This window comes from Gymnoscopelus microlampas (genome assembly GCF_963454915.1).
Source record: "Gymnoscopelus microlampas genome assembly, chromosome: 14".
Taxonomy (NCBI): Eukaryota; Metazoa; Chordata; class Actinopteri; order Myctophiformes; family Myctophidae; genus Gymnoscopelus; species Gymnoscopelus microlampas.
Window position 1 is genome coordinate 14,446,411 of NC_139951.1, and position 24,949 is coordinate 14,471,359.

General features: G+C 40.9%; 1 protein-coding gene across 1 annotated transcript; it reads right to left on the bottom strand.

Moving 5' to 3' along the window:
* Positions 1–2,307: 2,307 nt before the first annotated feature.
* Positions 2,308–12,976, bottom strand: LOC311059851 (GH3 domain-containing protein-like). The gene is made up of 11 exons (XM_084077948.1): positions 12,758–12,976; positions 11,462–11,743; positions 10,353–10,549; positions 9,104–9,298; positions 8,490–8,609; positions 7,104–7,401; positions 6,009–6,198; positions 5,041–5,112; positions 4,780–4,913; positions 3,918–4,006; positions 2,308–3,197 (listed from the first exon to the last, which is right to left on the bottom strand). Exons 1-11 carry the CDS (start codon positions 12,840–12,842, stop codon positions 2,976–2,978), a joined length of 1,884 nt encoding a protein of 627 aa, XP_083934074.1. The 5' UTR covers positions 12,843–12,976; the 3' UTR covers positions 2,308–2,975.
* Between the last annotated feature and the right edge of the window lie 11,973 nt (positions 12,977–24,949).

A 24,949-nucleotide genomic window follows, 5' to 3' on the forward strand; every position in this document is an offset into this window, starting at 1 on the left:
ACAAGGATTTTTACAAGGACACATCAAAGAACATTCATAATTAATGAAGAAAAATGAACAAAGTACATGGAGGTACAGCAGGACTCAGATGGTAGGTTATACATAAGGCACAACATTAATTCTGACAGTAAACTATATCAGACACAGCATCCATTCAGACAGTATACTATGCATTAGACCCACCATCCATTCAGACAGTGTAGTAAATATTAGACACAGCATGCATTCAGACAGTAGACTATACTGTATATTAGACACAGCATCCATTCAGACAGTAGACTATATATTAGACACAGCATCCATTCAGACAGTAATCTATACATTAGAGTCTAATGTATAGATTACTGTCTGAATGGATGTTGTGTCTAATGTATAGATTACTGTCTGAATGGATGTTGTGTCTAATGATTAAACACAACATCCATTCAGACAGTAATCTATACATTAGACACAACATCCAGTCAGACAGTAATCTATACATTAGACACAACATCCTGTCAGACAGTAATCTATACATTAGACACAACATCCATTCAGACAGTAGACTATACATTAGACTAAACATATAGAGTAGATTCAGATAATAGAGTACTGTAAACAGTATGTTTAAAGATCACCATAAATAGTGAGTACTCATTGTTGGGGCCATTGGCAGAGTGGTCCATTATCAACAGAGTGCATAGGATTGAGTTTCATGTTCATTGTTATCCAACAGTACAACAGAATAAAACTAGCAACAATAGAAAGCCAGCAGCGCTCTCCCCAAGTATAGCTACTGAATAGTTTGAAATGATTTCATAACATAAAAACACCTGCTCAGCTACTGTACTATCTTTGTGAAGAGTACCAGTCGGTGCACGTCTTGGTAAGGTAAAATTAGCTCGTCATTTCCTGCCTTTTCTTTTTTCTAATCACACTTGCAGCCAAAATAGAGCAGGGCCAGAGTTAAATCTCTGCCGAAATGGGACGTTGCTAAAAATATTAGCCCACTTTATGAATGCAGGGGCCTGCAGGAGAGACGGATGCTGTGAAACAATACACCAGGCTCATAGATCACAGCGGGCTAAAGCTGACTCTATACTTCCTTCACGCGACAGAGTCGCTTGTCCACAAGAACTGTGGAAAGCTAACAACACAAGCGATGTTACTCCAGAGCAGCCCATCAATTAAGCTGAACTCAGCACAAAGCTTCAGGACAGAATTATTTTGTTGACACATGGATATTTGCTATTAGATGTTCATCCGCTTTTTGTTGAATAACGGTTTTGAGTTTGTAGCCCAAAATGTTGGCCTACTTCTTTGCACTTTAAATATTTTACAGAGAACATCTGTGTGGTCCGGTGGCTTTCACCGGCTTAAGTCCAAATATTCTCCATCTCCATTTGTGCTAATACTATAAAAGCATGACAGTTACACCAGCTACCGATAATTCAGTCTTTTAATTCACTGTTCTAAAAAGGGAGGAAACCATTCATTCTTTAAATGAAAAAGTAATGAGTACTTCTGGTTCCTCTGGTTCTATGGCCACTTACCCACCAACACAGACACTGTGTTACATATAGCAGTGGCACCCTCTGGTGGCGAGTTAACAGCTCCAGATTACAGCAGTGTTGCGGAGACAGGATGAGTGCTTTTCAAACAGCAGGTCAGGACCTAAAACTGGGTCTTAGGAAGTTCTGACAGGATCACAAAGAAAGATAAATGTAGTGGAGTAATGTGTTGTTTTTAATTATGGATACAGAGTTGATGGGTCAATGAAAAATTGTCCCATTAAGAAAAAAAAAAATTGCAAAGTGCTGGGTTAGATGTTGGAGTGTGACCCAGACATGGCCACTACATTGTTCTGCTGTCCAGTCCAGTTTGTGGGACTGGTGTGATAAATGCTGGTAGGACAGAGGAAGTTAAGGATGACTCTCCAAGGGCCAGTCTGCTCTGATTTTTATTTATTGAATTGTTATCAGTTCCGCAAACACATTTAATTGAAAACATAAAAAATGTACAGTACATCTGGGCTGAAGTTGACTTTCAGGCTTTGGGGGCTGGCTTTGTAATTATATTATACATTTATATTCTTTGCTGTGGAAGGCCAGCGTTTGTCTCTGGAGTGAAGAATGTAACCGTTATAAGCAATATGGCTCACACCTGAGTGAGCACTGTTTTCTTGTCTCCCTCTACATAATAATTACTCAAGAGTCTTGACTCAGAGTGAGAGGGACAGTGAAAAGTTTAAAGTTTAAAGTAAATTTAAAGTGTCAATGTGTGTTCTGTCATTAAATAGATTCATAAATCCCACGACACAAAATGAAGTCAAAGCAATGCTTTTTATTGTAATGAGGACATGCCTGGAGCGTTTACTTTGACCTCCATAGTTCTGTGTGACAAAAGAATATTCCCTGACTGTACTTCAGAGCAGATAAAATATAGACAAAGTATTTTGTCCCGTAAAAGTGATAAAACAATTAGAGGGGCAACCGTTAAAACGTTTAACAGTTAATATCTCCGCATAGGTAATTAATACAATCATTAGGCTCCTGATTCAAGTGATGCTTTTCAAGTATCCATTTACACTCAAATTAATGAATATTATACTGCGCATTTATCAGAATACATTTGTCAGAAATAATTTAGGGAGTGCAACTGCTGATAACTTGGCCAATGGGCAGCTCTTTCTTGTTCAGCAACATCTCCTGCTTGGCTTAAACCGGTGAACCCTGTGCTCTCCAGCATCACATAACCACTAACGTTCTCACCGAGTCATTCACCTGTAAATGATCCTGTTCAGGTGCTGGTGTGGGGGGTTTTCAGCCAACAGGTGCGTTTATACAAGGAGGTCTGCACCCAACAAAACAAAAAAAACTGACACACACACAGCCACCATTTTGTGTTCTTTGGGTGCGTCCCGATACCCTCGGCCGTCGTTCACAGTTCCAGCGAACAAGCCAGGTCTCCTACCGACGCCTTTCACGGGGGGGGGGTTAGGAAACGGTCTTTCCCAGGAGGAAGTCTGCGTATTCCCTCCTGCGCAGCACGCGGTGCATTTTGAACGTGTTGGGCGACGTGTCGGAGAACGACATCATGCGCTTGCGGAGCTCCTGGAAGGCACCCTGGGACACCAGCTGCACCCGCATGGGTCCGATGCTGCCTTTGGTACGGAATGACCGGTAGACCGCCGAGTCACGCTGGAGACACTGGTCCAGCTGGAGATGAGGAGGTGGTGGGCACAGACAGTGAGCGTTTGTTTGGGCTAGTCAAGTTTCATCTTTCATTTGCGCAGAAGACTAGACTAGAATAAATGCCACATGAATCCTAGCTTTCCTAGTCTCGCGTTTTCAAATGTTTCCGGCATACAGTCTGGGACTTGGAAGCTCTGATCATGATTAGCCTCCTCTCCATTTCCGTTTCGTCTTTACAGTCGCGCATATTTATCCTAATATAAATACAAATCATCTAAGTATACATAGCTTGCTGCTTAGCAGAAATGGAAATTAAAAAGTAAAGTGTAAAGATATTTTAAAAGATATTTTCGTGAACGGAAGTGCCAGCTTCCTCTCTCGGATTTTGGGAGTTGTAGTTCCAGACTCTATATAGCATTCAGGGATTGTGGAATAGTTGTCTGGCTACGCGAGACTATAGCTTTCCTATTCTGACCATTTCATAATAGGTGTAGATATGGCAAAAAAAAATAGACAAACATTCAGCAAAAACAGTAGATCTACAATCTCACAATGTGTCACATGTTGAGAGCTTGTCGATTGGCTATTTGCTGTACAACAAAGTGTATAGGGTTTAAGAGGATAAAGAGGATTTGAAACATTTATTTTTCAGCAGAAGTCAGTAAACCTGACATCCACCAAACATCATTTAACAAGGAAAAGGGCATCTTAAAGTAGAGTAACAAATGTAGAGTAACATTTTACCTTGTAGCGTTGCTCCTCTGACAGATTCCTCACTCCTTTCAGCTCCAGAAACACCTGGTAATGAGGATCAGAGCCTCCTATTGAATCACCTGCAACATCAGAGGAAAATTAGGTATATTATGAAGGTGCATAATCGTCCACTTACTGTACACCAATCTATGTTCTCTGTGCAGAATTCAGTATATTCAGTAGACTATATACGTTATTCTGTATAGATGAATATGTCTACAACAATAGTTGTTGTATATTATTCTCTACCAAGGCATCTAGAAAGGTCTTTATAACAGAGGTATTCAAACTTTATCCCTATGAATCCCCTTCCCCTCCAATAAATACTTATTAGAAACAAATCTCTCAACATGCAAACTACTGCAGTCTATACAGTAGGAAGTTGATAGTTAACGGAATAAAAATAGGTCAATGTTATTAAAAATGTAAAAAAAATAAGGCAATTCTCTATTTGGAAATGATATGTAAAATATTCTTTATTTTTCCCAACCTACTCAATTTCCACCAGAGCCCCTCATGCAATTCCTTTGTGCGCCACTAGGTGGGGTGCACTTATAAAGACAACCCGCATTTTGTATTATAATATACATATCTTGAGAAAAAAGAATAACCTACAGTAACACTATGTATTTTGTATTGCCTTGCTTGTATCTTATCTTATTTTATTTCTATCCTCAGAATACAAGACTTTCAACGCCTGCAATGTTGTTACTGCTGTATTGTATTGTGCATTATGACAATAAAACGCACATTTCTTTCACATGTGAATGTAATCGGCCAGAGAAATGTGTTTCCGATTCACACAGTCTGCTTGTTGCCTGCCACTTTAATGAAAATATGTGCCGCTAGTTACCCAGGATGCCGCTCTCTGCGCAGCAGTAGTCGACCAGCTGAGCCCCGGGCCACAGGGCCACGGCCGCCTTCAGGGCCCCGAGGAACAACACCTCAGACACCTTCTCGCCTCGCACGCTCAGCATCTGCCCACGTCTGGAAGAAATCAACCGTTAAAGCAGTCACCGGTAGGACAGGCAAAAACAAACAGCGAGTAACCCAACAAAAAGATGCGTACGCGTGTGTGTGCATTAGATGAGAAACGCGGGTGTCATATTCTTACCTGTACTGAAACTCTACCAGTGGACACTGGTTGTGGAAACCCACCACTTTCACCACGTCTCCAATTCTGTATCTGTAACACAAATTAACAAAACAAAACAGCACACTCTCAGCGGATATTTTTTGATAATTTGCTGTCAATGACTTTCTCAAACCCCTCCCAAATGATGGACCCAAAGGTAATGCATTGTTTAGGACAGTGGTTCTCAAACTTTTTCATGCCAAGACCCCCAAAATGATATTTGGCCACGGACCCCTATCTCAAAATATTTTGTTCCAGGGACCCCTAGAAGATTTCAGTTACAAATGTTTGCTTAAAAAATATTTATTTTCAAAGATTTGCACACATTTTCACAATTTTTGAATAGCCAAAGTATAAAAGGTTAAAGTGGTTAAAATGAATGTGATGCTATATTAACACATTTTGCTGGGCACCCCCTGGAACCCGTTGAGAACCAATTGTTTAGGACCCTGTGTTGCCTTAAAGGACGACTTCACCCATTTTCAACCTATCTTCATATAATTGGTCCTCACTAATACTCATGATAAAATGGTACCATTTTTTTCTACTCGGTCTGTGTCTCAGAGGAGGGCTGTGGACAGTTCAGAAACCCGTCTACCAGTAACATCATCGATGGGGAATCCAAGCTAATAGAAACTGCAGGCTTTCTATTCCTGGAAAGTTGCAATGCAATAATAGAAGCCATTGTTCTCGCGTTAATAAAAATCTAAATAAAAAATGTGAAAACTTGTTGGAAAAAAAAAACCTGCTTAACGCTGATGTCACTGGTAGACGGGTTTCTGAAGTGTCCACAGTCCTCCTATGAGACACAGACCGAGTAGAAAAGAATTATACCATTTTATCATGAGTATTAGTGAGGACCGGTTATATGAAGACACTGTAGGTTGAAAATTGGTGAAGTCGTCCTTTAACAGTTGTTCCTGTTGGGCTGCAGAGCGAGTCCTGACCTGTACAGTCCTGACGCGTTGGTGACCACCAGCTCGTAGTTGTGTCCCTCCTGTACCTCCCCCATCAGCAGGGTGTTGGGCTGCTCCTCGTCCAGGCTCCCCTCAGGCAGGAACTCACAGAACATGGAGCGTGGACACAGCAGGTAGCGCCTGGACACGTCTTCGGGCCACAGGTTCACCCCGATCAGACCTGCAGGGGAGGATCCCACAGACAGTTACTACACCGGCAAAAGGAGCACCTCACCCCACACCTCTCTAACCTATTAATACCAGTGGTTTTAATGTTAAGGAGTCCCAGACTTAATCTGAGAGTGTACAAATGGAACCAAATGGATCCGTAAGGGCTCATTTGGGTCTTTTTGTTTACACTGAGTCACAGACCTGTAGAGTCCAACTTAGCTAGGGACCAAAAGTTCAGTACCACATGCCAGCAAATTATCCTTTTTATACGCATATCCAGCCATGGGTCAGATTCAACCCAAGGGTCATACTGTAGTGCAGGGGTCTTCGACGTTTTCAGGTCAAGGACCCCCTAGCTGAGAGAGAGATGAAGCAGGGACCCCCTACTCTATATTGTATAAAATTGTTTCAGATTAAAGTTTTTTTTTAACTTAGTCTGCTCTTTTTTCCCTCTACACCCATAGCCTCTTTGCCAAAAATAGCCGATCTAGCCGATCTAGCCGAGCTCTCAACGCCTCGCGCTGCGAGGCGTTGAGAGCTTGTAGATCTGCTATTTTTGGCTAATGTTCCCCTCAGAAAAGGAATTCTAGGGTTCAAGTGGCTAATGTAAAAAACAAAATCCTATCACAAATATTTGGCGGACCCCCTATAGTAGCTCTGAGGACCCCCTAGGGGTCCCGGACCCCCTGTTGAAAACCCCTGCTGTAGTGTACTATGTAGTGGTCCGGCTCTGCTACCACGAAAACCCACATGGATGCATTTGTTATCAATGGTTAGACTTGCTCATTATTCATAGTGACATCTCTCAATTCAGCTTAAACCCTGTATTAAATTATCCATTAACCGTGATCTTGATACTGTCCAGACTTAGTAAACCATTATTGCATGTTACTTTTGTGACGCATGGGTTTCTACCTTCAGTAGCGGCGTAGAACGGTGAGTAGAAGGGCACTCCTTCGCAATAGTGGTCTCTTAACATCTCTCCGTAGATCTGGTTAGAGCCAGAGTCCGTGGCCAGCACCAGGTGGAGGTCGGGCCACAGGCGCCTGGCGATGCCCCGGAAACCCTCCTCGAAGTGGGCCCGGAGCTGGGCCGCCCTCTCCAGGTCTGGTTTCATCAAAGCCTCCAGCCTGGCCCTCACCCCTGGCTCTAGGACCAGGGCGCTGCTGACCGTCCCTCGCTCGATGTCGTCCACTAGCTCCTGCCAGCGCTCCTGTAGGGCAGTGTTGATTTTTACAGCAAATCTTTATTTGGTTTTAGTCATAGTCTATTGAATAAAATTCCAATTAGTTTTAGTCATATTTTAGTCTTCTGAAATGTTTTAGTTTTTGTCTAGTTTTAGTCGGCTAAATATCATAAGAGTATAGTCGACTAAATCTACAGTTGATTTAGTCGACTAAAATGTATTTTGGCGGTGCCTTGATGGCGTCGTAATGGCTGATTTTACACTTGGTTGCATGCTGAAAATAGCAGATCTACATGCTCACAACGTGTTGCGCTGCGACGCGTTGTGAGCATGTAGATCTGCTATTTTCAAATAATAAAATGACTTGTCTTTTAGTCTTGTCTTTTTTGGATCTCTTCTCCACTAGTCCCTCACTAACGTTTTAGTCTAGTTTTTATTTGTTGACAAAATTGACAATATATTTAGTCTTAGCTTTAGTCATCGTAGCTTAGTTTTTTATTTAGTTTTCGTCGACCAACATTTTTCGTCATAGTTTTAGTCGACGAAATCAACACTTCTGTAGGAGTTACATCACAGACTGAAAGGCTGGAGGGACAGCATGTGAGGGCAAAGCAAAAGATAACGATTTATAATTTATAATTATGAACATCATTATTTTCCCTTCAAAATAATCTCCCTGAGGTGATTCCCAAATACAGGGGTAGAAGTCTTCAACTGATATTTGTCTAACTTCTAACGTGACATTGATGGAGTCATCCAATCTCTTTCAGCTTTGTCTAAGATTTTGAGGAGCAGAAGAAAATCCCACAGGGCGAGATCGGATCGGATTTTTAACAATAGTAACACTTCTTGAACAAACAGCAGTGTGTGAAAAGAGTCTTGTCATGGTGCAGGAACCAGAGACACATAGTGTGCGGCGGTTTCTCCTAAATATAGGCAAATTATGAAAAAGAGCTCAATTGTTTAAAGGCCAGATTGGCTGATTGACCACCAGGTCCAGTCCTTACACAGCACCACCTCTGATCCTCTTGAAAGTCTTGGAACTTTTTAATCAGCTCACCTTTTCCAATACAGAACAACGTCACCTTATGTCCTGCCTTATCTCTATACTGTACCTGTAAGGCACTGAAGGCATAGAAGACAGTGGAGGAAAAGTTGGACTCCAGAGTTCCAATACTGCTGTCTTTTAGTGCAAAGAGAAGGTGGAGGTAGAGGGTGTCCTTCTCACTGGGAACCTGAAATAAGACACAAAAAAACAAAACAAGATACTGCATGAAACAGACACTACTGATAACAATTCTGAGGAATAATATGTTGACTAATTAATGACTAGCTAATTAAGAATCCAAGACACTCCTCGTATATTTTGTATGCATTTCTCATGACTGTGTTTCTCTGTATATGAAATGCAATATATCAGCAAAGGCGGCTAGCAGGCTAGCATAAATAGACAATAAAACTTGAACTTGACTTTGTCTATATTTTACCATAGCCAATATGGAATGAAAATATATTGATTTCAACACATGTGATGCTGTTTAAAAGCTGTTTGATAGCTTTATTTCTTGACTTTATTCACCTGCAGCTCTATGGAATAATGTGTTCTATTGTGTTAAGATATACAGACAGACGTGTACAGAAGTGTGCAGATATACAGACAGAAGTGTACAGAAGTGCGCACGCACACGCACACACACACACACACACACACACACAATGTTAGTTCTACCTCGAAGGCAGGTGCGGGGGTGGTGTATAGGTTGAGCATGTGTTTGGAGGAGGCTGGGGTGGAGGAGTTGGGTCCGATCGGGATGCCAGCTTCCGACTGGCGAAGTGTGGGCGTATAGAAGAGCTTGGTGGTACGTTGCAGGCTCTCTGTGGCAGGGAACGCTCTCCGCATGGCATCCAGACACACAGCCACCCCCTGGAGGACACACGCACACGCACACACACACACACACACACACACACACACAAGTTAAAGGTATAGTTTACAGGAACGTTTTCAAGACTTCGGAAAGTGCTCATTGTTCTATACAGTGGTTCTCAAACCGGGGACCCCCAGGGGTCCTTGCGGGACTTCCAAGCGGTCCCCAGCTAAATGAGGAACTGTTTTAACCACTTATGCACTATTTTTAAAATTGCAAAAATAGCCAATCTATAAGCTCACAACACGTCGCACGTTCGCTATTTTTGTTTGCATATGACATGGATGGAATAGGGTCCGTGGCTTCCTTAATGCATATCAATTTGGGCTTTTGAATATTAATTAAGTTAAGTTTAAAAAAAAATGTCTTTGCCTACAACAAACTGTTATTCTGAAATAGAATCTTTAAATCAAATTTTTCAAATCGATTAAAAAATGTTGCACTTTTTTGACAAAATATCGATCAAAACATCCGTAATTGGTGGTCTAGGACAGTGGTTCCCAAACTGGGGGTCGGGGCCTCCAGGGGGGTTCCCAAATTACTATGGGGGGGTCCCCAGATGATTAGCTTAATGTGCAACATTGTTTTCTCACTCAACAGTAAACAAAGCAACAGTAAATATATACAGGGTTTCTGCACATTTCTAAAGTTACAATTTAAGCACATTTAAGACATTTTTAATACCAAATTGGCAAAATTGTCAAATATTACGTAAGAAAGATGCAGAAAGAAAGATGATCTACAAGCTCACAACGCCTCGCAGTGTGAGGCGCTGTGAGCTTGTAGTTTGACTATTTTCACAATATTTATCTGTGGAACCGAGTCAAATTAAATGTAAATGCCTACTAACTACCTAATTCCAAGTGCTTGTCAGGGTGGGGAGTCCCCAGTTCAAATATGATTGTTTTGGGGGGGGGTCGCGGCCTTAAAAGGTTTGGGAACCCTTGGTCTAGCACTCCCCAAAATTGGGATTGGCATCGGACCCAAAACTCTGGCATCGGCCGGGCTCTAATCTGAAAAGAGCGACACTTTTTGGGGCTTCCGACTCACCTGTAGGAAGAACTCTGTGTTGGTGTCCTTGGTGCTGAGGAGCATGGCACTGGCACCCGACGTCCCGGACGTCATGGCTAGGATGACGGGCTTCCCTGCGATGATCACGTTCTCCTCCCCGGCAGCGATGCGTTGGATCAGCTCCCGGTAGTGTTCGTAAGTGGTGACAGGATGACGCGCCCTGAAGGTGGCGCTGTCTGAAATTATGCCAACATGACAGCACAGCACCGGATGTTGAGATTCTTATCAGCCAAAGTGCAACCTAAGACCCTCTTTTCGTTCAAAAGTTAAACTACTATCTATATTTGATATATTGTAAACCAGTGGTTCTCAATGAGGGGTCCGGTGACCCCCAGGGGGACCTTGAGGGGGTTCCAGGGGGTCCCCAGCTAAATGATTGAGAGCTCCTTAATCTTCACCATTATTACAGGTACATCATTACAAGTTCAAGTAAATACAACTAAATAATGTAAAAGAATAGCTAGCTTGATCAGAGTTTCACTTTTATCTCTACAGTGTGTTTGATTGATTGATGTACTTTATTTAGTAAGACATGAGAACAGTACATAACAGTACATGGAAGTACAAATTCACATTTACAAAAGAAGAAAGAGAGGGGGGGGGGGGGTAGGGGGGTAGCCTAGGTTAGGTTAGGTTAGGACATGGGGTAGTCAAAGACAGAAAAGGTTCTGGACCAATTACAGACCAAATCAAGTCTAACAATAAAAATGTTCTTAGATTGGGGGAAGCAGAGATACAAATCTTTTCAAATGAGGATCCTTGGCCTAATGCATATCAAAATGGGAGTCCTTGAAATTAAAAAGATTGAATCACTGATTAAGTGAAAAAAGTGATTTTAATACAATGTCACTTCCATAATTTCTATTACTATTCTGATTTTTCTCTTATTCTCCACTCCAGTGAATAATGTATTGTTGCTGGTTATGCAGTCAAGCCACACAGTCTACTTTGTTTTCATGTTACATCACAGATGATGAAGGTCAACCTGTGCATACCACTAGCTCTGGTCCCCTGCATTTTTTCACGCAGTGTTGTAGAATATGGCCAACATTTAAGTACATGAATGAAACCTTCAGTTCTCTCTTTACCTTTGATCGAGCAGAAATCATACTGCTCTCCATAACACGTGCGTTCGTGTTTACGCAAGCGCTTCAGCAGGGTCTCCTCCTGAACTTGCTTCACGTTGAGTGTGTCGGCGTCTAGTTTGCCTCTCTGTCTCTTCCCCAGCCAGCCGATCACTTTCCTCGCCAAATACTGACTCAACAGGCTGCCGACGGACCGCTGATTGTCTCCTATGAGATAGTTCCTCCAGAGGAGAGGCATCATCGCAGCCGCGGACAGCACGCCCGCAGCGGCCAGGCGAACAAACCCTGTGTGTTACACAACCACCACCAACCAACCAACACATTGTACATTTAAATGTATAGACTGGGGTAGTTTCTCTGTACGTTTGAATATCCGGTCTAAAGCGGATACGGAAACGGTGTGTGTGCTTGCGCATATAAGCCTATGGAAATGACCGGATACAGTAGGCGGGCTCTAGCCCGGATCTGAGCAGTCAGCGAACAAATAGAAACCAGGCTTTCCACAGGTACTGCTGCGTGCGGAAAGCATAATGGTGCCATTAAAGGCATTATAACTTATAAGTGATACAAACTTAAAATACATAAATACATTGAAATCAATACAGCATAGCTCCATCTGCCCACCACATAATACATAAATAATACAAAATCACGTGAACAGAACAACATTGCATGATGTGGCTTAGCCATGGATCCAAGACGGTGATCTGTCATGACCGTCATGGATGAACTTCAAAATAGTGTTTTAACTGTCTCCCTTTTTGGTCTGTACATCTACATAAACGTTCAAATTTCAAATATAAAGTGCTTACCCCATGGCCACAAATGTTGCAATTATGTACGGGCCCTCAGACATACCCGTATGTTCCGTATTGTTCGATAAAAAGCATTTTAATCCAATTGGTGGCCATTATTCTCATGGTTATAATGTATCAGAGTGCAATACACCTCTCAACCGATAGGGTCGCGTAGTTGAAAGCATATGGAGAAGATACGGAGAAAATGGCCACCGATCGGATTAAAATGCTTTTTATTTAACAATACGGAAGATACGGGTATTTCTGAGGGGCCGTACATAATTGTAACATCCGTGGCCATAGGGTAAGCACTTTATATTTAGAATCTGAACGTTTATGTAGATGTACGGACCAAAAAGGGAGAAAGTGCAAACACCAGGTTGAAGTTCATCCATGACTGTCATATGGTATATGACAGTCATGTTTCAGGGCTGGTAATGACATGATGATCCTTTTGTAGCAAAACAGGCCAAACATGTGGTGATTAATACTGTCTTTATACCTTGATTGTGTCCAACGATGGCAACAGTGATGGAGAGGACTGCAACGGCCAGCTGCCACGCAACGTGAAGCCACGACGAAGCCATCTGAGACAAGTGAAGGTGTCCACACTGTCCAGTGTCCAGGGATCATGGATTTACGGGCTTACACTGTTTTAAACAATAACTTTATTTGGCCTGCATTGGAGAAACGATCAAAGTTTCTTCACCCCCACTTGCGCAGTTTTGTCTCACTTCCGTGTTTTGTTTTCAGCATGCTTCTCTGATTGGCTAAGAAAACGACGGGCGTTGGTCTGTACGACACACCCCCTTTCAAAAGTCTTGAAAGAAATTAACATATATGATATTAATATAATATTATTTTATACACATGATCCAACCATGTGAACCATGTGAAAACTTCATGTATTTATTTAGACCAATTTATTTGTATTGGATCTTACTGAGATGTGTAACTTGAGACCAAATTTGATGGCCAAAAAAAATCAATTAAAGGTATTAAGGAGATACAAGCTCTGATCAACTGACTGACTGGACTGACTGATTGGATATTATTAAAGCGTTTGGAAGATACAACTCAATATGAATCGAAACAATATTTTTGCAAAAATCTTGATGCATTCATCAACAGTTTAATATTATTAAACCAATGTGTGCCATATTTCACATATGTGTAACACGCTGAAGGAAACTTTGATACAAACTGTTAATTTGGAATAAATACAGTAATTAATAGTAAATTCCACTCTTAGTATATAACCATACTGATATCTGAACAACATGGATACTCAGGATACAACTGTGTGATGTTAGCATGCCAAGTGATAACCCTCTGCATTATTTGCAACAGAAAGGCCAGTGGAAACAAACTTTTTTTTTTTTTTTTTTTTTACTTCAGCAAACTAGGAGGGGGAGGAGAAGAGGAGAGGAAGCTAGCATGGGGGGAGAACAGAGAGGAGAACTTGCATGGAGGAAACACATTACAAGATGTCAGAAACCTAAAGATAGATCGTTCCACAGAGAGCAGAGGAGATACAGAGTTCAGCCTGACACCCATCCATTCCATTCCCTACCTTTTGCACACGACCAGTTCACACAGAGACAGACAGACAGATAAACGTATATAAATGTATTATTGATCCCTGTGGGAAATTGCAGGTGGCGTAGCAGCAACAGCAGTAAGCATGAGACACAGGATACACACAGGCAAGAGTAGAGAGACAAGAATAAGCTAAAATAAAATGATAAACAAACAGACCCTAGCCATCTTTACCATATTTCTTGTCCATGTGATATGGTCTGAGTTTATTCCATAAGTCTGCAGTGCTCTACGGAGTGCAAAACACACTTAGAGGACTGGTCCTGTCCATGCTGGTCCCTTTGTTTTAATTGATTTCATATCAGACTGATCAGCTGGTTGACACATTTTGGTCGCATGCTCTATAACTACTTTATCATTTTTATATTAAACTGGACAGATATGAGGGCTGTTGACTGTCATTTAAATTCCAGGGTTTATTTGTGTCTGCCCCTGATCATGGGTTCTTCTCTTCAACACCTAAAAAAAAAGAACAGAAAATTACTCAAGTGAAACCACAGACCATGTTTTGATTCCTAAGATGATCAAGAGAGGAGCTGGTTATTTTGTGAGTACAAGTAAAGAAAAAAGACAACCACACACAGCATGTATATATTAGATGATTTATCCACCGCCACCAAACCTGCCCTTTGTCGAGGTGCAAATGACACGTTTGGCCGAATTGTTGTGTGCAGTATTCCTGACTCTACAGACTATAGAGTTAAACAAAAGACTGGAGATATGTAGACCATAGTCTGGAGGAATAAGATTCTAGGGTAAGATAGACTGCTGGTATAAGGTTGTAGGTTTAGATCAGAGATTGGTGGTATAAGGTATAGGGTTAGATCATAGACTGGTGGTATAAAGTTATAGGGTAAGTCCATAGACTGGAGGTATGAGGGCACAGCACCTCACCAGCCTTGTAAATGTTGCGCTCACCTGTTTCATCTCCACGGTGATGTCTGATAAAGAAAGAAGACATAGACTAATGAACTTGTAATACACAAAAATAGGTTATATAATCACATGCACATCTTTACTTGTAAATGGTGCTGGCTGAAAAAGATTTCAGGGTAAAAAGCATAGAAATCCACACATAATCTCACATGGTACCTTATGAACTTGTACTAACACAAATAAACACGCTGTTTAATGAACGAACCTGCCCAACAAGATGGAGGCAGAAGCAGGGATCCATCAACACAAACGCCATGGCACAGCTCGGCAAGCCAGGACATCTCTTCTGGGTTGTCAACAAAAACCTCCTCTGGTTCATCCACGCATTGCTCAACCTCTAATCACAGATACAGAAAGACTGAATATTTCAAATATTATGCTTTTGTTTCTACAGTATATGCAACGAATGACGGTTGAATTGACACAATAATTAAAGGTACAGAGGTGCACTGACCAAAAAAGATATGAAAACATGAATTCTAATGCATTTAGTTTTGTGATAAGTATCCAATTTCTCCACAAGTCAGAACATAAAATGGCTTTTCCTTTTAGAGAGACAGAGTGCAGCTTTATTCGTCATATCACTATACTAACACTGTCAATTTAACATGTTGAATGGATCCAAAGATCATTAAAATCACTGTCAGAACAAGGATGAAGAATAGGAAAAAAAAGGACAGCAAAATATTTGGCAACAATCTGTTGACCATCACGTTCCACGTTCACATCCGAGTGGTAACCGGGAAGTTTCTGACTTCCAAGTAAGACAAACCAACATGAATAGTTGTCCAATCATGCTGAGATGTCATGTAAACACAAGGAGAACACACAGCGATCACAGCAAAACCTTTGATCAATCAATAACAGCATGCTTTTAGGCTTTCAAGCAGACTCTCTAGTTTCTGTTTCTGCATTAAATACAGTGGGATACGGTCAATTTGTTATACTGTAGATGTAATGAAAGCAGCTGAACTATTGGGCATCCATTTCGTTCTGATCTAAACCACTTGAATGTTCTGAGGTGGGAAGTTCCACGTGAGAAACGTACCAGTTCCCACTTGGCATGAAAGCACCATAATTGATGGAGCACTTTGAACGTACAGTAAATAAGCCACACGCCCCTGGATTTCACCTCACCTCTATACCTTCTGTTCGACTGACCTATCAAATGCTCCTCCTCTTCTCTGCGACAGTCCCTTCTCATTGCTGTGGGTAAGGCCATCACATCACTATGATCAGACTTAGACATGGAGGATGCAAGACTCTCCTCTGTGATGCTACGTAGCTTCCGTTTCAGGTCTGCCTGGTCACAGATATAGGCCTCTCTGTAGGACTGAGCAGCTGGAGAGAGAGAGAGAGAGAGAGAGAGAGAGAGAGAGAGAGAGAGAGAGAGAGAGAGAGAGAGAGAGAGAGAGAGAGAGAGAGAGAGAGAGAGAGAGAGAGAGAGAGAGAGAGACAGAGACAGAGACAGAGACAGAGACAGAGACAGAGACAGACAGACAGACAGACAGACAGACAGACATCATTAACAAAGTATAAAATGTACTATTCACTGCCAATAAAGGATACTGAACTTAACTAAGGGAGATAATGACAGGTTATCCTCGGCCACATGCAAACACACACAAAGACAAAAATGAAAAATAATGCAAAATGTAAAAGAAATTTAAATTCAGGTAACAAATATAATTTGGTACCCAAACACCCCTGTATGAATGGACTTGAATGAGTAAAATAGCAGATCTGCGAGCTCACAACGAATCGCATCACTACGTGTTGAGAGCTTGTAGATTGGCTATTTTCAATATTTGTCTTACGATGAAGTATATATAGGGCCCAAGACCCTATGTAATTAACTCACCGTTTCTGTCTTCCAGGAGCTGTATGTGTCTGACGGTGTGTCTGGTGTTCATGTGGAAGCGGTGGCTGTCAGTCAGATGTCTCAGGATGTGTTTGGAGTGGAAGGCTGTGGAGGTGAAGTAGACCAGCTTGGGGAGACACAGAGAGCCTATGGCATGCACCTCAAACCTCCTGCCCTGGAGGAGGAGGAGGAGAGGAGGACGTTTTGGTTTCTGGAGTCAGTTCACTGCCAGACTTCTTAATATGCCTCTTTTCAAATACAGAGGGTAGCCCAGAATCTTCCATAATCCGTGAAGTTCTGTGATGGTTTTTTTTGTTAACGTGATCAGCTATTTTAATCATTTTAGACCCTTTTTAAAGTATAAGTTCTAGGTTCTGGGTTTCCGGAACACAGGGTTAGTACCACCTCTCGGGCAGGGCCTAAATTAGGCTCTGAGAAACGTATCTGAAACGAAGCAGTAGCGTATGGAAACAAATCCAGAACCTGTGAAATACATTTCATGGCACAGCACGGTTCACTTACAGTATTTCTTATAGTTGAAAAGAGACAAAATATTGAAAATGATAAGAATGAGCCTGGTTTAGTCCTTTCTTTAATTTGATGTGTGTGTCTGACTGTGCATGTGCATGTGCATGCATGTGTTAGGCGGCATACCTGGAAGGTAATTTGGTCTATATCAGTCCAACAGAAATCATATAACCGAGATTGCTTTCCCTCCACCTCCTTCACACAGGTCAGGAAAGAGGGGAAAAAAAGGTGACATGTTTACATTAAACATGGCAATGGTTCATGTATCAGTCCCACACTTTATTAACAATGCAAAAGAACTCCCTTCAGCCGTACCACCCATAGCCAGTTCTCCATTAAAGACAGAGGTTCTTTACTCTGGAATACACACACATACACCATCTTCACTCAGTAACTATAAACATAGACTGAGGGCCAGTCTGATGAATCAAGCCTCTCCACCTGCTTCTACCATATAACGTAGCTTTCTGCACACACACACACACACACACACACACACACACACACACACACACACACACACACACACACACACACACACACACACACACACACACACACACACACACACACACACACACACACACACACACACACGCGCGCGCGCGCACACACACACGCACACACTCAATACACAGACACTTACACCAACACATTCAACTGCACACAAGGTCTTTGTTGTTTGTCATGTCTTATGTTTGATTATTATGTTTAACTTGAGTATGTTTAACTACTTGTTTGTTATTTTTTAGGTGAGAACCCTTTATAAGCCCTTTATGGGTTTCTTTTCTCACCTGCACTTATTTCTGTGTTGTTTTTAATAATGTTACCTTTGTAATTTTTTTTATTGTGCAAATAAATACATCAAAATCGAACTCTTACAGCACCCACCTGGTACACATGTATTCCTCTGGGCGCCAGTCCCAGAAGGATTGAGCTTTTCCTCTCTTTTTTCTCCTGTATGTGAATGACAGATTGAGACAATGAAAGCAAAATACTAAACATACACTGTCTACAATCTGCAGCTAATACATTATATAGCGGATGCAAAAGTCTGTACATACTGTACAGCAGTGGTTCTCAAACGTTTTCATGTCAAGGACCCCCAAAATGATATGTATTTGGCCGTGGACCCCCATCTGAAATTTTTGTTACAGGGACCCCCAATAGCCAAGATTTGAGTTACAAATATTCAAATTAAACGAATATATATACAAAGATTTGCACAAACTTTCAGAATTCTTCAAAAATAGCAGATCTACAAGCTCAATAGTGCGGCACTCGGTGCCGCACTATGAGCTTGTATATCTGCTCTTGTTTAATAGCCAAAGAATAAAAGGTTAAAGTGGTTAAAAGTGTTGCGACACATTTTGGTGGGGACCCCCTGGAACTCCCTCAAGGACCCCTGGGGGTCCCTGGACCCCACTTTGAGAACCATGCTGTACAGCTGTCTTTTTTATATATATATTTTTTTATCTTTGTGTATATATGCTTTATTGCTAAATATTATGGTTTTAATTATAAGCGATATATACATATTCATAAACAATTAAAAAAGGGTGGGTTCGTTATTTGGGCGCTTTCCCCCTAAATTGTTTTTTCAAACACAGGCACAGCTGGGTGAAGTGCATAGATTTTATTATACATTTTATTCCAGCAACGGGCTGGAATAAAACGTGCAATAAAATGTGATGGGTAATATTAATAAAGCTTTTATTCCTGAGGTGGGGAAACATGTTTTCTGTGAAGTTTAAATAGTTTTACTGACCTTTACTGAAGGTCTGAACAGCCATAACAACGGTCACACCCAAAGTGTGTCCCTATCGAATCTCGTCTGTCTTCGTCACTTCCTGTTTCTTAATGCGATCTAATAATTATAGTTTTTTTTCCCAATGTGTCACTTTAATGACGAAAGATCGTCTATTCTTTTTTAAATTAAAACAAAATAAATAAGTAATACACTTCAAAAATACAAATTGTTACGGTGATGTAATGTCATCATCATCATCACTAGTGGTGGGAAAAGTACTTTTTTACTCAAGTAAAAGTATCAATACTGCAATGAAGAAATATTCAGTGCAAGTAAGAGTCCGGTAATCAAAATTTACTTGCGTAAAAGTACAAAAGTATTGGCATCAAAATACCAAAAGTGATTAAAAAAACTATTTATAAAAAAATATAAAAATATTTTAAAAATACATTTTAAATGCACACGTGTTGTTAGCTTGTAAGATTAAATAAGGCTGAGGAATGTATGTTTTGTAACAATAATCAAAATCTAAAAAGTAAATTGGAAATAATCTGGTAAAATAAACTAAAAATTGTACTTAATAACTTGAGTAAAAGTACTTGAGTAAAAGTACTTAAGTACTTGAGTAAAAGTGCTTGAGTACTTGAGTACTTAAGTACAAGTACTTAATTACTTTCCACCGCTACCTACCTGGCGTTAACTTTTTGACCGTTGCACAAACTGCGCATGCGCAGAGAGTTATATACAAAACGTCACAAGTTGTGACGTCTCGTTCAGAACAGCTGTCCAATGAACGCACAGGAATCGCTCGTTCGCGCAGGTCTCCAGATTTAAAAGCCTCAGCGCCGCGCCAAACTCTTCAGATGTGTTTGATCAAAGTCACAGTACATGCAGACGCATCTCCTTGTTGCTCATCAGAACAACTAGGACAACATAACTACAGCGAACCAGAGGAATTACATCAGAGGATTCTACGCTTGTTTTTAGGTTTATCTTTCTAGGCTTTTAGGATTCTTTTAGGATTCTACTTTGTCCTTTTAGGCTTTTTCATCTCCATCACCAACTCCATCCTCCGTCATCTGACGTTCTTCAACTGGCTTTCAACAACCAACGTGAGTTTGATATTTGTTTAATATGCTCGGGGTTTAGGGGAAATGACATTTTAATGCTATTTATGCCGTTTAAAACACCTATTTGTTGACATGTTTGATTGTAGAGTGAGTTAACGTCGTGCCATTGTCATCATAATTCAAATTCATGCTTGTCAAAAGAAGCTAGACGTTGTGTTGTTTAAAAAAAAAAAAACGTTTTCTCAACGTTTCTTGTCTAAAGAACAGCGTGTAGATCTGTTAGCTTGTTGTGTTACCGTTGCTTGTCATCACATAGTCTTGGTTTTTAGCCTTATTGACACAAGACTGTCATATATTATATTATAATATGACCGATGACCGTCTTGATCCGAGGCTAGCTAGGTTGAAATGAGTTCCATTTCAAATCTATAGCTTGAGTTAACATCTTTAGAAGCTGTTGTCATCATGCTTAGAAGTAGCTTGTTATAGACGGGTGGTGGTGATTTAAAAAAAAAAAACACACAAAAAAAAACCGTTACAACACGTTCTTTACAGATTAGGGGGAAATGTCATTTTAATATGACGTTGGTCTTTAGAAGCCCAAAAGAAGCTATTTTGTAGTGTTGTTGATACAAAAAAAAGCGTTACAAAACGTTCTTTGCTTGTGAAAAATGAAGGAAGTTCCCAATGGGCTGTAGTGACGGGTAGTGACGGGTAATGGCGGGGCGCATCCGGTGAAACCCGGAATTACACTAAATGTAAACAGGAAGTAAACGAGGGTGAAAAAATGGCGTTCGGCCACAGACGGCATTAAAACACTTCTTTATTGAAAGATATGGATTATTACATTAAACTACTACCGCGTAGAGACAGGTAACATTTGGGGTGTGGGGTTAAGCACCTTTATTTTCAATTTGTACACGTTTGGAGTATCCGCGGGGTATAGTGCAGAAAGTCCATGTCTCCATGGGGCGTGAATCCTACAACTCTCGTAGATGAAAACGTCAGAATCATAAATACGTCTACGAGGGTTGTATACTACAGCTATAACAACCTTATCATGGGCTTGTAGATCTGTTCTTTTTTTTTGCACAGACGTTGTACTAGCAGTTCAAGATGGTTTCTCTCCACACAATGATATTTAATTCAGTGGTGGAAGAAACAGCTAGGCCTACTCACATTTGATTGACTTTAGTAAAAGTAGTAATGCCACAATGTAGAAATATTCTGTTGCAGCCAGTGGTGTAAAGTAACAAAGTACATTTAGTACAAGGTATTTTGAGGTATTTTTTACTTTAATTGAGTATTTCCAATTTTGAATACTTTTACTTCTACTCCACTACATCTCAGAGGCAAATATTGCACGTTTACTCGACTACAATAATTTGAAAACTTTACTTACTTTGTAGATTTTGATTATTACATTACAAAAGATATATTAACCACTTCATCAGCCCTATATACATTTCGGCCATTTGAAAACTTACTTACTTCTAACCGAGTACTTCTACATTGCAGTAATGATACTTTTACTTAAGTAAAAAATGTGAGTACCTTTTCTACCACTATGTTTTGTAATCTTGTTTGAACTACATGTTTATTGTTCCCCCTCTCTCTCATACAGTATCTATCTAGGACCATGCCGTCTTGCTGTGTTAACCAGTGTCCTGAGGGCTCCTTGGGCCTGAAGAAGGAGTTGAAGGTTGTGGATGACAGGTAAATATACTCTCCAGCTTTTTGGAGTTTTATCCTTTTGACCAGTGGTTCTCAAAGTGGGGTCTGGGGACCCCCAGGGGTCATTGAGGGACTTCCAGCGGGACCTTGACAGATCTGTAACAAATGGAACCAAATGGACCCTTACGGGTCCATTTGGTTCCATTTGTACACACTCAGCGTTATTGTGGCCAGATCATGCTCACCAAACTGAGGCTCCTTGAAATTAAAAAGGTTTGACAACCACTGCTTTTGACAGATATGTAGAAATAATATATGGTCATCTATATGCATTATTGTTGTTAATAAAAACCTCAATATCAACAGCCTGCAGCAGTTGATGGCGGTGCAGCAGCTGAGAGCCAAGTACGGCATCAACATCAAGAGGGGGTTCAACGGAACCAAACAAACGGCAAAGACACCATCTACCAACACTGTGAGTCTATGGATAAACAAACCTTACTAACATGCATTGTCATTTACTTGAATGTGTCATTTTCTCACTGAGTCTTGTATGAGCATGTGACAAATACAACCTCTTGAATCTTGAGAAATTTAAGCACACTCACTCATCCCATCCCAGATTAAAGATCACATGTTTGTGCTTGAGTCTTAAAAGGCACATTCAATCAACTTGATTTATCATATTTTGTCCATTTGTCTTATGAAATCTAAAATGCTGTTTAATGTATTTTTCCTCAGGTGAAGGTTTTCGGAGTACAGCTGGCGAGCCTACCACAGTGTGAAACTGAACACGGTAGTGTACCAAGGTAAATGGAGACAGCTTGTTTAAAAAGCCACAAATAATGTCAGTTAATGTTTCTGTTCAAACGTTTTTTTTTGCTAATTTCATTTCATGTCTGTGCTTCCTCAGGTTTCTAGTCGATGCCTGTAAGATGCTTCTGCTTCACGTAGACACAGAGGGTCTGTTCAGGAAGGCAGGATCCATTGTTCGTCTGAAAGCACTCACGGTGAGTCTAGTTGATTTTAGTATTAGTAGTAGATGTTCTTTTCGTATTGCCATTTGTCCTGTGACCTTGACCCTGGGAGATGTCTAAATGACATGCTATCCAATCAGAGCTGGGCGATATGACTTTAAATCAATATCATGATTATTTCAAACTATAATTTTCTTAAACGGTGACATTTGCAGATCTACCAGCTCTGCTATTTTCACTATTTTTGCATCTCCTACCATTGTACAACGACATACTGTATAATACAGGGTTTGAGTGGTTAATCGGATAAATCGATTTAGTCTGTTAGACTATTTCATGTTGATTCAAAAACGAATCATAAAAACTGTCCAGATTAAGTCTGTTACCGTTCTAAATATCGGTTTCGATGAATTGCCCAGCCCTATATCCAATGCACATATGTGTATAAATGAAGTCTAACACAATGTTTCATTGTTTCTTCAGGCCAAGCTGGATGCAGGTGAGCAGTGTGTGTCCACGGCTCTTCCCTGTGATGTGGCCGGCCTGGTGAAGCAATTCTTCAGAGAGCTGCCAGAACCCATTCTGCCCACAGAGCTACATGAAGCGTTTCTAAAAGCCCAGCAGCTGAACGACGAGGAGGAACGCACCGCTGCAACATTGCTGCTGTCCTGCGCTCTGCCTCACAGAAACCGCTGTGTACTGCGCTACTTCTTCGACTTCCTCCAGAAGGTGTCCCAGAGGTAATATTAGACTGATGAAAGTGTGTTCACCAGCTTTTTTAATTAATGAATTATTTTACATGGCTTAATCTTATATTAAAAGACTGTTAAAAATATGTCCACACATCCCAGCTCCATAATATGCATTTTAATATATGCCATTTGTCCATAAATAACAGACTGTTTTCTGATCTTGAAGACGGAGGGCAGACAGCCAAAACTTGATCAAATAAACATGAGTTTATATGGAACTGGACTCATTCTTACATGACTTGTATAGACCATATACATCCCGTACTGTTAACATTGCCCTCACACCTGGTCTGACCCAAATGTCACCTTTGCCATTATGCATATTTACCTTTTTATATATTACTATTCTTTCAGATTTTGCTTATATTTTCTTCTATGCGAGATCAATGTACCCAATGAATCAAATTCCCAATGAATGGATTCCAATTCTAATTGTACTCTGTGATTGTTGTTTGTGCCTACCCTAGGAGAGCAGAGAATAAGATGAACACCAGCAACCTGTCCGTCGTCTTCACGCCTAACTTCCTTCAATCTGGAGAGGGAACTGCCAAGATGAAGGCCGGCACAGAGAAGCGGCTGAAGTTGCAGAGAGCAGTCATCCACTGCTTCATTGACAACGCTCAGGACCTATGTACGCCTCTAGACGTCACAGTTCATTTCTAATCTATGCCATTAATTTGGACAACAACCACTTACACCCAATATACTCCCCCCTGTCGATCAACTAATCAATGACTTTTTGTACTGGTTTGTGCGATAGGTGTGTCAGCCCTAGAGCAGAGAGAGGAGACACCAGAGCTGCCAGCAGGACAGGCAGAGGAGAGACCTGTATGGAAGAAGAGAGTTGCAAGGTGGATCCAAAGTCGGATCCTTGCGATTCGCAAGACATGGAGCTGCTGTCGGAGCCACCAGGTACCCCTTGGGGACATTTTCTTTTGCATCATACTGCTGTGTTGTGTAAAATTGTTTATGAGCAACAAGCCCAATAATCCTGTTTCTTCTGAGTGAACTCGATCATCCTCTCAAGAACTGAAACAGAATTAACATGATATTGCACTTGTTTAACATCTGTAGAGGCCCTTTTTAAGAACACGACTAACAAAAATGTTATCTCTCAATCTACTCAGGAGAGCACCAGCAGTTTCCGCACCACCGAAGACTAGGACTTCAGGCTGGCTTTCCTGCGCAAGGGATAAGAGTCCAAGAGTGAGTATCCATAAAGAACGGCTTTGATGGAATTATAGCAGTGGTTCTCAAACTTTTAATGTCAAGGATCCTCACATGAAATGATCTTGACCGTGTGAATCAAGAACATTTCCACATTCACTCCAGTGTCAACAAAGGGCTGCAACTATCAATTATTTTCTTAAAGATCACCTTTTTTTTCATCAATTACAGTAGTTTAATTAACTGTTGCAACCCTACATCAAAGTCCTATTGTGGGATCCTTTGTTTTTAACCGACCTGAAATGTGTTTTCTCTTCCCTCTAGAACAAAGAGGTGGCAGGCTGGAGAGCAGAGCAGTCAGCAGACCTGGGCTGGAGGAA

What these genes read in the sequence shown, in the direction of transcription:
- LOC311059851 (XM_084077948.1), bottom strand. Translation starts at nt 12,842, where the DNA reads ATGGCTTCGTCGTGGCTTCACGTTGCGTGGCAGCTGGCCGTTGCAGTC. An exon ending in ACACAGAGTTCTTCCTACAG is followed by an intron (nt 9,299 to 10,352) that starts GTGAGTCGGAAG and finishes TGTGTCCTCCAG; the next exon opens with GGGGTGGCTGTGTGTCTGGA. An exon ending in CCCCCGCACCTGCCTTCGAG is followed by an intron (nt 8,610 to 9,103) that starts GTAGAACTAACA and finishes GTCTTATTTCAG; the next exon opens with GTTCCCAGTGAGAAGGACAC.